Source organism: Nerophis ophidion, linkage group LG08 (genome assembly GCF_033978795.1).
Source record: "Nerophis ophidion isolate RoL-2023_Sa linkage group LG08, RoL_Noph_v1.0, whole genome shotgun sequence".
Classification (NCBI taxonomy): Eukaryota; Metazoa; Chordata; class Actinopteri; order Syngnathiformes; family Syngnathidae; genus Nerophis; species Nerophis ophidion.
Window position 1 is genome coordinate 38,553,276 of NC_084618.1, and position 14,798 is coordinate 38,568,073.

The 14,798-nt window shown below is 40.5% G+C and overlaps 1 protein-coding gene across 1 annotated transcript; it reads left to right on the plus strand.

The window, feature by feature from the left end:
* The first annotated feature begins 89 nt into the window (after positions 1–89).
* tdp2b (tyrosyl-DNA phosphodiesterase 2b) lies at positions 90–12,624 on the plus strand. Its single transcript, XM_061908524.1, has 7 exons — positions 90–357; positions 5,704–5,831; positions 5,965–6,111; positions 6,190–6,281; positions 6,350–6,468; positions 12,029–12,199; positions 12,266–12,624. Exons 1-7 carry the CDS (start codon positions 226–228, stop codon positions 12,539–12,541), a joined length of 1,065 nt encoding a protein of 354 aa, XP_061764508.1. The 5' UTR covers positions 90–225; the 3' UTR covers positions 12,542–12,624.
* The last annotated feature ends 2,174 nt before the right edge of the window (positions 12,625–14,798 follow it).

Genomic DNA, 14,798 nt, shown 5'->3' on the forward strand with positions numbered 1-14,798 from the left:
TAATCAAAACACGTTTGCTATTCAACCACTGCATTAAACTGTTGAACCGTAGTTTAATTTAAAGTTGATAAATTGTGACGTGGAAACCCGGAATAGGAAACATGCGGAAGCATTTCGCCGGTGCACACCTGCCAACAGAAACAGCGGGCTAACAATGCCAGTGTCGCGACATCTTATCTTTTGACCAAAGTACAACCTTTATTGGAGTTTATTTTTTTTATCGTAATGGCTACAACATCCGACTCTGGGGATTTGCAAGAAAGCCGAACCCGTCTCTGCGAAGAGTTTGCCTTCATTGCGGGGACCGATAGCGCCGTGGCACAGTGCTACCTGACTGAGAATGAGTGGGACATGAAGGTACGTAAACAGGACAATCTACTTCTAACACTGACTTATTTTCGCTGGAACATCAACATGGAGGTTTAATTTTTTCATACATGCATTCCATCGGTGTTTTTGTAACACTAGAGAACAGTAGAGAGTGTGTAGTGATTAGACCAGTGGTTCTTAACCTGGGTTCGATCAAACCCTAGGGCAGTGGTTCTCAAATGGGGGTACGCGTATCCCTGGGGGTACTTGAAGGTATGTCGAGGGGTACGTGAGATTTTTTTTAAATATTCTAAAAATAGCAACAATTCAAAAATCCTTTATAAATATATTTATTGAATAATACTTCAACAAAATATGAATGTAAGTTCATAAACTGTAAAAAGAAATGCAACAATGCAATATTCAGTGTTGACAGCTAGATTTTTTTTGTGTGGACATGTTCCATAAATATTGATGTTAAAGATTTATTTTTTTGTGAAGAAATGTTAAGAATTAAGTTCATGAATCCAGATGAATCTCTATTACCCACTGGGTGTGAGTTTTCCTTGCCCTTATGTGGGCCTACCGAGGATGTCGTAGTGGTTTGTGCAGCCCTTTGAGACACTAGTGATTTAGGGCTATATAAGTAAACATTGATTGATTGATTGATATTACAATCCCCAGAGACGGCACTTTAAGTACCCGGGCAGTATAGCTCTGGTGGCCATGCCAGCAACTTGAGGGTTCCAGGTTCGATCCCCGCTTCTGCCATCCTAGTTAATGCTGTTGTGTCCTTAGGTAAGACACTTTACCCAGCTGCTCCCAGTGCCACCCACAGTGGTTTAAATGTAACTTAAATAATGGGGGGTTGCCCACATATGCGGTCCTCTCCAAGGTTTCTCATAGTCACTGTCACCGACGTCCCACTGCGGTGCATTTTTCCTTGCCTTTATGTGGGCTCTGTACTGAGGATGTTGTTGTGGTTTGTGCAGCCCTTTGAGACAATTGTGATTTAGGGTTATATAAATAAACATTGATAGATTGATTTCACAACGTAAAGTGCTTAGAGTCACTAGAGAAAAGCGCTATGTAAATATAATTCACTTCACTTCACTCCTTCTATGTGTAGAAATCTGTATTTATAATTGAATCACTTGTTTATTTTTTAACAAGTTTTTAGATATTATTATTATTATATATATTATTATTATAGTTATTATTCTTATTTTCCAAATAGTTCAAGAAAGACCACTACAAATGAGCAATATTTGACATAGTGCTGTATTTTACTTCTTTATCGTTTTTTTTTCAACCAAAAATGCTTTTGCTCTGATTAGGGAGTACTCAAATTAAAAAAAAATTTCACAGGGGGTACATCACTGAAAAAAGGTTGAGAACCACTGCGCTAGGGGTTCGGTGAGTCGGCCTCAGGGTTCAGCGGAGGTCAAAACACACCCGACTCATCGTGTCAATAAAAACTTCTCCCTATTAGGGTAATAAGGATACGGCAACAGCAGAAGTCACACTGATCTGCAGGTGTGTAATTCGCTGTGAGTTTATGCACTGTGTTGGTTTTGTTATTTGAACAAGGTGATGTTCATGCACGGTTCATTTTGTGCACCAATAAAAAAACATGTAACACTTTAGTTTGGGGAACATATTCACCATCAATTAGTGACTTATTAACATGCAAATTAGTAACATATTGGCCCTTAACTAGTCATCATTAACTACTTATAAAGTACCTATTAGGGTTATAATGAGGCATGGCCTCATTATAACCCTAACCCTAACTAAATAACTCTAAATTAAGTCTTTGTTACTTAGAATATGTTCCCCTAGTGTCCTAAAACCTCTAAATTAAGTATTTGTTACTTATAATATGTTCTCCAAACTAAAGTGTTACCAAAAACACATAACTTTGTCTTGAATTAAAAAAAAAAAATACATTTTGTTTTTTACTACATTAAAAAGAGTTCAGTGAATGCGCATATAAAACTAATGGGGTTCGGTACCTCTAACAAAGTTAAGAACCACTGGATTAGACTGACCATAAGTCCTCTTTTCCGGGCAGGGTTTCTTAAAGGCCTACTGAAATGAGATTTTCTTATTCAAACGGGGATAGCAGGTCCATTCTATGTGTCATACTTGATCATTTCGCGATATTGCCATATTTTTGCTGAAATTATTTAGGAGAGAACATCGACGATAAAGTTCACAACTGGAGAAAAGCCTCGCCTCTACCGGAAGTCGCAGACTATGACGTCACACGTGTTGGGGCTCCTCATATATTCACATTGTTTTTAATGGGAGCATCCAACAAAAAGTGCTATTCGGACCGAGAAAACGAAAATTTCCCCATTAATTTGAGCGAGGATGAAAGATTTGTGTTTGAAGATATTGATAGTGACGGACTAGAAAAAAACAACAACAAAAATAAAACACGATTGCAATCGCGTTGCATTGAGACAGGTTCATATGTTTTTAGAGACATTTACTAGGATAATTCTGGGAAATCCCTTATCTTTCTATTGTGTTGCTAGTGTTTTAGTGAGTTTAACTGTACCTGATAGTCGGAAGCGTACGTCCACGCCCGGGTGTTGACGCGCAGTGTCTCGGGGAAGTCGACGGCAGCTGTACGGGAGGCGCAAGCTCAGCTGATATCCGTTAAGTGGCGACTTTTTAACCACAATTTTCTCACCGAAACCTGCTGGTTGACAAGTGGTCGGGATCCATGTCCGCTCTGATCCAAAGTAAAGTTTCAACTGCGTGAATTTCAAACGACGAATCACCGTGTGTTTGTGTGGCTAAAGCTTCCCAACTCCATTGTTCTACTTTGACTTCTCCAATATTAATTAAACAAATTGCAAAAGATTCAGCAGCACAGTTCTCCAAAATACTGTGTAATTATGCCGTTAAAGCAGACGACATTTAGCTGTGTGTGTGCGTAGCGTTCATACTTCCTACAAAACCTGTGACGTCTTGCGTACACTTTCATCATTACACAGCGTTTTCAAGACGAAACTCCCGGGAAATTTAAAATTGTAATTTAGTAAACTTAAAAGGCCGTATTGGCATGTGTTGCAATGTTAATATTTCATCATTGATATATAAATTATTGGACTGCGTGGTCGGCAGTAGTGGGTTTCAGTAGGCCTTTAAATGCCTTAAAAGTCCGGCGTTTTGTGTTAAGGTTGCGTGTATTAACAATGTACCTACATGGTTAAGAGGAATTAAAATCAAAACAAATTGTGAAGGTGTGTGCACGCAGCAACATTCGTGAAGGAGGGGCAGAAATAAAAGAGCGAGAGACAGAAGTAGTTAAAGGCCTACTGAAATGAGATTTTCTTATTTAAACGGGAATAGCAGGTCCATTCTATGTGTCATACTTGAACATTTCTCGATATTGCCATATTTTTGCTGAAAGGATTTAGTAGAGAACATCGACGATAAAGTTTGCAACTTTTGGTCGCTAATAAAAAAGCCCTGCCTTTACCGGAAGTATGTGCACGTGATGTCACGAGTTGTAGGGCTCCACACATATTCACATTGTTTATAATGGGAGCCATAAGCAGTAAGAGAAATTTGGACCGAGAAAGCGACAATTTCCCCATTAATGTGAGCGTGGATGATAAATTTGTGAATTAGGATTTTGATAATGAATGACTAGAAAGAAAGAAAAACAGCGGCAGTGTGAGCGTGTATTTCAGATGTAATTAGACACATTTACAAGGATGATTCTGGAAGATCCCTTATCTGCTTATTGTTTTAATAGTGTTTTATTGAGATTGTAAAGACATACCTCGAGGTCGAATGGCTGCGGTGAACACGCAGTGTCTCAGAGAGAAGCCGAAGAGCCAAGCTCACAGCTGCCTTTTTTGACAGCTGCTGCAGGACGACGAATAATCCAATGATGTTTTGGTAAGATATATATCACAATTTTCCCATCCAAAAACATGCTGGTTGACGTAGAGAAAACATGTTCGCTTGACCGCTCTGCTTCACAACTAACAAAGAAACACCGGCTGTGTCTCGGTGCTAAAGACAGCTGCAATCCACCGCTTTCCACCAACAGCATTGTTCTTTATAGTCTCCATTATTAAGTGAACAAATTGCAAAAGATTCAGCAACACAGTGGTGCAGCGCTAATATTTCCTGACAGTCCGTGACGTCATGCGCACGCGTCAGCATTCCGCGACATTTTCAACAAGAAACTCGCGGGAAATTTAAAATTGCTATTTAGTAAACTAAAAAGGCCGTATTGGCATGTGTTGCAATGTTAATATTTCATCATTGATATATAAACTATCAGACTGCGTGGTCGGTAGTAGTGGGTTTCAGTAGGCCTTTAATTGAGTGTTAATCAAGGCATTCTTGGTTAACAGCCATACAGGTCACACTAAGGGTGGCCATATAAACTTTTTTAACACTGTAACAAATATGCGCCACACTGTGAACCCCCAACAAACATTAATGACAAAAAGAACATCCGCACCGTAACACAACATAAACACAACAGAACAAATACCCATATCCCTCCACCCCCCAACCCCCGCTACACTCTACCCCATGCCCCCAACTCAACCCTGATTACATCAGATCAAATATTCCACTTTGAAAAATACTTTTGGTGGAAGATTTTGCATATTTTGTGTGTTTGCCAGGGGGAAAAAGAAACAAACAAAAAAAACAACAACAACAAAAACATTTTGAAACGAGGAATAGATCTGAAGTATGTATGTATGCCCAGCGACACCATTATCATCATTTAATGACCGAATAAAAACACTATTACTCTTTCATACTGAAATAAATACACCTACAACTTATTAAATACAAACATAGAACAAACTACCAGCAGCCTGTAAAGTTTAGATCCATGAAGGAAAGAAGAAAGTGAATGAATGTTTATAACTGAATACAATACATTTACATATGCATACAAATTTTTCTCTTTTCAATATAATTTTTTTTAGGAAATTAAGTAACGTTTATGACAACCTTTTTTCCAAAACACAACATAGAATCTGAGATATAACAGGACAATGCATACGTTTATTATTAGTTTTCAAAACTCTTACAAAAAGGTGGGACCCCAAAAATTTACTGTGGGACCCCATTTTAATGACTTGATGGGGTCCATGGGGACCGCATTTTGAAAATTCCTAGCACCAACACTGCTGTCAACAGAGGAGGAAAAAAAGGCTTTGTTTAAATAAATATATTTATAAAGCAAGTTCAAGTATCTTTGGCAAATTTTCACCTTGTCCCGGCCTTGGCGTGCTGCCCGCCTTGGCATGCATATATGTATCCTCTTTTTGGGATTTCAGAATATGGTCAGCCTAACTAGTAGTGATTATCGTTGTCGAATGTAAACATGGCTGTCCTCCATAGAGAGCAATAAACTCATTCTTCGAGGCTGACCTGGAGAAAGTGTTTGAGGCAGAGTGTTCTTCAGATAAAGAGACTGGTGAGCCTGTAACCATGAGACAGAAAGTGGAGGAAAAAGCTCCAACAGACAGGTAAAGACTTCTAGACTTTCTTCATAATAGTGTAAGCCTGTCAGGCAATAGTTTAGCACGTGCTGCTATGTTAGTTTGAATATACTTTTTTTTTGTCAACCCTGCAATTTATTGGCGTGAGTGACACCTACAGAATAGACTTAACTGGAGAGACTCCTGGCTCGTCATGCAAGTCCCCCGAGAAAGACGCCGGGCTGTCGCTCATTTCTTGGAACGTGGACGGACTAGACATGGAGAATCTGGCAGAACGCGCCAGGGGCTTGTGCTCCTACTTAGCTCTGTAAGACATTTTTGTGCTGTAAATGTTTGGTTTTCATTATGAGTTAACACCCCCCCACCACCACCACCATCTGTGCAGATACACACCCGACGTGGTCTTCCTGCAGGAGCTCATCCCCCCGTATGTCCAGTATCTAAAGAAACGGGCCGTCAGCTACCTTATTATTGAAGGTACGTCTTACAAGGGGATCGTAAAGCTTGTGGGCGTGGCTTTTTACGAGCGTATTCTGCTTCACCAGGAAACGAAGACGGCTACTTCTGTGGCATGATGCTGAAGAAGGCGCGAGTCAAACTGGTGGAGAGTGAGATCGTGGCCTACCCCTCCACTCAGATGATGAGGAATCTTCTGGTGGCTCAGGTGTGTTCATAAAACAAAGCGTCTTTTGTGTTGTCGTACCGGAGCGCAGAGCACAGGACAAAGATTGAAGATGTTCTTTTCTGTTCAATTCTAGGGCCCAAAACAGGCATTACAGTGGAACTATTTACAAACCTAATTGGTTCTTGAACAAGGGTTGGAAATCAAAAAGTTTGTGTTGTGAAGCAAATTTCTCCATAAGAAACAATATAATCAAACAATGGGTTCCAGTCCCGACGATTCCTTATTTTAGTGAAGGTTTGTACACTTCAAACACAATATAAAGTGCTCTAAAGAGGAGAGATACTGTATTTCCCACCGCTATAATATAAGTCTGCTCTGGCACATTTTTCCAGAAAAGACTGTTCTCATCACAATTAAAACATGACGTGGTTGCTGACTGTGATTTGGTCATGCTTGTGACAGCCATTAATGTACTCCTCTCAAGGATTATCCGTCGGTCGCGTTCCCAGGCATGTCAAATTATCCAGTGCTCCAGACATCGTTCTACACGACAAAATGCATGACAGCACGTAGGTCTTCAAATTCTCTGTGTGTTGGTGGTTCATGGATTGGTATCAAGACTCCCGGAAAAATAATGCATCTTTTTTGCTCAGGGAAGGTTGCATTTCATGATTTCACTTTGCGTCTTGCCAGGAAGTGTCCTTGTAAACAAACTGCAAGTAGCCATGGATGGCCTCAAATCATTTTTTTTTAAATTTTCCCATCATGTTAACCACTCATTGAGATAATCAGAGACACCACTAAAAATCTGAATGGTTGTGAAAGAAGACGGAGAAGTGATTCAGTTTATTAACTACACGGCCGTGTTGGTTTTTTGTTGTTGCATGCCTCATTACCAGTATGCGTTTTATTGTTTGATTGATTGAAACTTTTATTAGTAGATTGCACAGTACAGTACATATTCCGTACAATTGACCACTAAATGGTAACAACCGAATAAGTTTTTCAACTTGTTTAAGTCGGGGTCCACATAAATCAATTCATGGTAGTGGTTTTCCCCGTCTTTATCAAAATACATGTACAAACCCTGTTTCCATATGAGTTGGGAAACTGTGTAAAATGTAAATCTGAACGGAATACATCCATCCTTCACGGTGGCAGAGGGGTTAGTGCGTCTGCCTCACAATACGAAGTTCCTGCAGTCCTGGGTTCAAATCCAAGCTCGGGATCTTCCTGTGTGGAGTTTGCATGTTCTCCCCGTGAATGCGTGGGTTCCCTCCGGGTACTCCGGCTTCCTCCCACTTCCAAAGACATGCACCTGGGGATAGGTTGATTGGCAACACTAAATTGGCCGTAGTGTGTGAATGTGAGTGTGAATGTTGTCTGTCTATCTGTGTTGGCCCTGCGATGAGGTGGCGACTTGTCCAGGGTGTACCCCGCCTTCCGCCCAATTGTAGCTGAGATAGGCGCCAGCGCCCCCCGCGACCCCAAAAAGGGAATAAGCGGTAGAAAATGGATGGATGGATACATCCATCCATCATCTTCCGCTTATCTGAGGTCGGGTCGCGGGGGCAACAGCCTAAGCAGGGAAACCCAGACTTCCCTTTCCCCAGCCACTTCACCTAGCTCTTCCCGGGGGATCCCGAGGCGTTCCCAGGCCAGCCGGGAGACATAGTCTTCCCAACGTGTCCTGGGTCTTCCCCGTGGCCTCCTACCGGTTGGACGTGCCCTAAACACCTCCCTAGGGAGGTGTTCGGGTGGCATCCTGACCAGATGCCCGAACCACCTCATCTGGCTCCTCTCGATGTGAAGGAGCAGCGGCTTTACTTTGAGTTCCTCCCGGATGGCAGAGCTTCTCACCCTATCTCTAAGGGAGAGCCCCGCCACACGGCGGAGGAAACTCATTTCGGCCGCTTGTACCCGTGATCTTATCCTTTCGGTCATGACCCAAAGCTCATGACCATAGGTTCTTGAACAAGGGTTGGAAATAATTTTCAACCCACATTCAATTAAATGCACTACACAGACAAGATATTTGATGTTCAAACTCATAACTTTATTTTTTTTGCAAATAATAGTTAAAATTTCATGGCTGCACCACGTGCCAAAGTAGTTGGGAAAGGGCATGTTCACCACTGTGTTACATCACCTTTTCTTTTAACAACATTCAATAAACGTTTGTGATCTGAGGAAACTAATTGTTGAAGCTTTGAAAGTGGAATTCTTTCCCATTCTTGTTTTATGTAGAGCTTCAGTCGTTCAACAGTCTGGGGTCTCCGCTGTCGTATTTTACGCTTCATAATGCGCCACACATTTTCGATTGGATACAGTTCTGGACTGCAGGTGGGCCAAGAACGTAACCACACTCTTTTTTTTTTTTTACGAAGCCATGCTGTTGTAACACGTGCTGAATGTGGCTTGGCATTGTTTTGCTGAAATAAGCAGGGGCGTCCATGAAAAAAGACGGCGCTTGGATGGCAGCATATGTTGTTCCAAAACCTGTATGTACCTTTCAGCATTAATGGTGCCTTCACAGATGTGTAAGTTACCCATGCCTTTGGCACTAATGCACCCCCATACCATCACAGATGCTGGCTTTTGAACTTTGCGTCGATAACAGTCTGGATGGTTTGCTTCCCCTTTGGTCCGTATGACACGATGTCGAATATTTCCAAAAACAATTGGAAATGTGGACTCGCCAGACCAAACAATACTTTTCCACTTTGCATCTGTCCATCTTAGATGATCTCAGGCCCAGAGAAGGCGGCGTTTCTGGATGTTGCTGATAAATGGCTTTATTTTTACATAGTAGAGCTTTAACTTGCACTTACAGACGTAGGGACGAACTGTATTTAGTGACAGTGGTTCTCTGAAGTGTTCCTGAGCCCATGTGGTGATATCTTTTAGAGATTGATGTCGGTTTTGGATACAGTTTCGTCTGAGGGATTGAAGGTCACGGTCATTCAATGTTGGTTTCCGGCCATGCCACTTACGTGGAGGGATTTCTCCAGATTCTTTGAACCTTTTGATGATATTATGGACCGTAGATGTTGAAATCCTTAAATTTCTTGCAATTGCATTTTGAGAAATGTTGTTCTTAAACTGTTTGACTATTTTCTCACGCAGTTGTGGACAAAGGGATATATCTAGCCCCATCCTTTCTTGCGAAAGACTGAGCATTTTTCGGGAAGTTGTTTTTATATCCAATCATCAATCAATGTTTACTTATATAGCCCTAAATCACTAGTGTCTCAAAGGGCTGCACAAACCACCACGACATCCTCGGTAGGCCCACATAAGGGCAAGGAAAACTCACACCCAGTGGGACGTCGGTGACAGCCACCTGCTCCCAATTAGCCTGCAGACCTGTGCAATGTTCCAAATAAGTGTTTGATGAGCATTCCTCAACTTTATCAGTATTTATTGCCACCTTTCCCAACTTCTTTGTCACGTGTTGCTGGCATCAAATTGTAAAGTAAATGATTTGCACAAAAAAAATGTTTATCAGTTTGAACATCAAATATGTTGTCTTTGTAGCATATTCAACTGAATATGGGTTGAAAATGATTTGCAAATCATTGTATTCCGTTTATATTTACTTCTAACACAATTTCCCAACTTATATGGAAACAGGGTTTGTAGATCCCAATGTGTATGTGTTAAAACCTTCATTATTGCTCACTGCCTTTTGGTAAAAGCTGAACTCGTTTAGGTGTTGCTCACATTTGATTTCTTTTATTTACACTTACCGAGTTGCTGGTTTACGAAACACTCGTAGCAATTATGAGTTTTAAGAACTCTCAAACAAGATAAAATACAAATATGAATATAATTCTTAAATGGGAAATACTAAACGTTAAAATAATATCAAACAAACCACCGCTTTGAGCTTTGCATATTTAATGAGTCGGTATATTACAATGCTTTTTCCATGAAAACCGAATTAATCTCATTCTTGCCGAATTGAAATACAAAAAATATTGTTATGGTATGTGCCCCTTAATCACCAGATGGTGCAAGAAAACCATGAGCGTAATCATCAGAGCTTTGACAAGTGTAAACAAGTTAGACTGCTATTAAACGCAGAAATGCAATGAAAATGATCTTGGGCAGTTATATAAGATGGCAGATTTGTATAAAATATTTGTGTGAACTTAATAAACTCCACCAAGTACTGCCTACCTCAGTAGGCACGGTAAAATAGTACTTTCGTCTACTGTATCAAAATCATTGTTTTTTGGGAAATTATTTACTCTTTCAAAGCTGTAATTACCAAACTTCAAATATTTCACTCGGCAACCTTCTTTTTAGAAATATTGCATTGAAAAACAGGCCATAAAACATTTTTAAAAATTATAGCAATTGTCAAGTCAGAAGTTGTGAAAACATTTCAAGCGTTGAAATAAAAAAATATGTATTGCTGACTTACGACATTTTTATGAGCGCGTCCCTTTTTGGTTTTTAAAAGTATGTTTGCCACACTTTTGTGACTCTTTTCGAGTTGTTTTTTCCTGTTTGGTGTGGTGTTCAAGTTCCTGTTCCTGTTATTTTGTAGTTTCACTTCCCCCGTCTGGCCACTGAGTGCTGGCGCCCACACCTGTCCCTAATTGGCAAACGGTACACACCTGTGCCCGTTTGGCAATCTGTCTCCTATTTCAGTCCGGCGTCGTCTGATCATTTCTCTGCTCAGTTTATTTTCCTCCAAAAGCAAGTTCTGTATCTTGTGCATTTATTAGCTGCACTCGCCTTCTTTTGTTCTTTTCCCCACTCCTAGTTACGTGTACTCCCACTGCCTCGTGAGTACATTTTCTTTTTGTTTATATAAAAGAATATTATTTTACTCACCGCAGCTTCCCGTCTGCTGTAGCTTGGGGTCACGCCGCCAAACTATGATCCAGCTCGTGACAAAGTGTGTTTAGTCAATCTCAAAGGTTGAAAATGTAAGTTACAAACAATGTCATAACAATAATATACCCTTGGAAATTTAAAAAATAAGGTTGCTTGAATCAAATTAAGAATGTCTAAAACTACAATATTAAAAATACGAAATGGTTCGTGCCATCTGCATAGGGAACTAGCTTCAAACGCTTCACTCAAAACATCATCAAAGCTTGAAAAAAATTTGACCCGCAGGAAATGCACAAAAAATACTATATTCATAATAATGTATTACCATGTCTCCTATTATCCACAGATGACATCCTACATTAAGTCAGCTAATCTCTATTTTACACCCTGAAGTAAGAAAAACGTTTTAGATTTGTAATCATATTTAAGTAAATAATCACAGGTTATATAATATTTAAATTGATATTCTGGCCACTTGTTTGCTTGTTGGCACTTTTTTGTTTTTGTTGAACAAAACCATATTATTCAGGGAGTTCATCCAGATATGTTCTATAATTTTTCATCATTAAAAAGTCTACAACCTTTTTTCCTTGTTTTAAAAAGCTTGTTTTTTTAACCAAATCCATGGAATAATTATTTGTAAACATGTCAAGTGGAAGTCTATGGGGCAACAAGGTTGGGTTTAGAGTGGGTTTGGTGATTAGTCTTGTCAGAATTTGGTGAATAATAACAACTCCTGGTTGGTCACCAGGTGAACTTCAAAGGCAGCAAGCTGCGCCTGATGACGTCTCATCTGGAGAGTTGCAAGGGCCACGCAAGCGAGCGGATGAAACAACTCCGCGAGGTGATGCGGAGAATGAGGGAAACGCCCGACGACGTTACTGTCCTCTTTGGCGGGGACACAAACCTCAGGGACACGGAGGTTTGTGTCTCCTCTACTCTGCAGTGTGGTCCACATGGATTCAAATTAACCTTCCCTTGCTCTCAGGTGGCTAAGGTGGGCCTGCCCGATGGCGTGTGCGATGTGTGGGAGCGCCTAGGCAAGCAGGAGCACTGTCGCTACACGTGGGACACCAAGGCCAACAGCAACAAAAGCGCCCCGTATGTCAGCCGGTGCCGCTTCGACCGCATCTACCTGCTCCCGGCATCCCGCGATGGAGTTCCCGGTTTGGCCCCTGACCACATGGCTCTGGTGGGTTTGGAGAAGCTGGACTGTGGCCGTTTCACCAGCGACCACTGGGGCATCTACTGTAGCTTCACATGATCACCTTTTAATTTTTACAAAATGCTTTTGATTTTAAAGAAAATCTTAAGATATAATAAATAAATGTTTGCACTGTTAAACAAGTAGTTAATAGTACACACTACTGAACTAGGACTATGCTGTAGTTAGGACGCACGCACAACTACATAACGTGCTCATTAAAATTTGCACACTACAAAGTGCCTACAACCAAGTGCATACTGATAAATTATACACTACGCAGTGCACATTGAAAAGTGCATACTTATAAAATGTACACTATATAGTGCACACTACAAAGCACTTACTACCAAGTGAGGGCATACTGTTAAATTGGACACTATGCAGTGCACACTAAAAACCCTTACTACCAAGTCCATACTATTAAATTGTACAATATTCAGTGGACCCCTAAGAAACGCTCACTCGTAAAATGCACACAAGGTGCGTACTACCAAGTGCCTACAATTAAGTGCACACGACAAAGTGCGTAGTATCAAGCGCAGACAATGTACTTGATTAATTTAGTACCATCCATCCATCATTCTCTACCACATACTACCTCTTTTGTGGTCGCGGGGTGCTGGAATCTATCCCACACCAAATGCAAATTACTACTAACATGTAATAGTCTTATGTCTTAGTATACAGTGGGGCAAAAAAGTATTTAGTCAGCCACCGATTGTGCAAGTTCTCCCACTTAAAATGATGACAGAGGTCTGTAATTTTCATCATAGGTACACTTCAACTGTGAGAGACAGAATGTGAAAAAACATTCCAGGAATTCACATTGTAGGATTTTTAAAGAATTTATTATGATGGAAAATAAGTATTTGGTTCAACCATTCAAAGCTCTCACTGATGGAAAGAGGTTTTGGCTCAAAATCTCACAATACATGGCCCCATTCATTCTTTCCTTAACACGGATCAATCGTCCTGTCCCCTTAGCAGAAAAACAGCCCCAAAGCATGTTTCCACCCCCATGCTTCACAGTAGGTATGGTGTTCTTGGGATGCAACTCAGTATTCTTCTTCCTCCAAACACGACGAGTTGAGTTTATACCAAAAAGTTCTATTTTGGTTTCATCTGACCACATGACATTCTCCCATGTGCTTTCTGGCAAACTTCAGACGGGCCTGGACATGCACTGGCTTAAGCAGGGGGACACGTCTGGCACTCCAGGATTTGATTCCCTGTCGGCGTAGTGTGTTACTGATGGTAACCTTTGTTACTTTGGTCCCAGCTCTCTGCAGGTCATTCACCAGGTCCCCCCGTGTGGTTCTGGGATTTTTGCTCACCGTTCTCATGATCATTTTGACCCCACGGGATGAGATCTTGCGTGGAGCCCCAGATCGAGGGAGATTATCAGTGGTCTTGTATGTTTTCCATTTTCTGATAATTGCTCCCACAGTTGATTTTTTTCACACCAAGCTGCTTGCCTATTGTAGATTCACTCTTCCCAGTCTGGTGCAGGTCTACAATTCTTTTCCTGGTATACTTCGACCGCTCTTTGGTCTTGGTTTGGAGTCTGACTGTTTGAGGTTGTGGACAGGTGTCCTTTATACAGATAACGAGTTCAAACAGGTTTTATTAATACAGGTAACGAGTGGAGGACAGAAGAGCTTAAAGAAGAAGTTACAGGTCTGTGAGAGCCAGAGATTTTCCTTGTTTGAAGTGACCAAATACTTATTTTCCACTATAATTTACAAATAAATTCTTTAAAATTCCTACAATGTGAATTCCTTTTTCACATTCTGTCTCACAGTTTAAGTGTACCTATGATGAAAATTACAGACCTCTGTCATCATTTTAAGTGGCAGAACTTGCACAATCGGTGGCTGACTAAATATTTTTTTGCCCCATTGTATATATGCACGATTTAACTACGAAAGGTTAGTGCTTAGATATATGTACGCACAACTGTAGTATAGTACTCCTGTGTAGTATACTAATGTGTAATGTGGTATGAATGGACTAACATACTATTGTGTAGTAGTACTAAATAACTGAGTAGTACTTATGCACTACTTTTTTGACATGAACAAAAAATGCTAGTAAGCCAATCAATAAAAATGTTACCGTTTCAATTATTAGGTTGAATTCAAAGCACACTAGTGGAACCAAGCACCAAAAAGTATTTTCAAATTAAGTATAGATTTACAGTAAACAATGTTACATATGTCATACTTCTAGGATATTAATTCGTATTTTAGAATGTTTTATTTTTGTGTTCCACCTTGTCTGTGGAATATATCGCCCATCATTTTAGTTCAGAAAG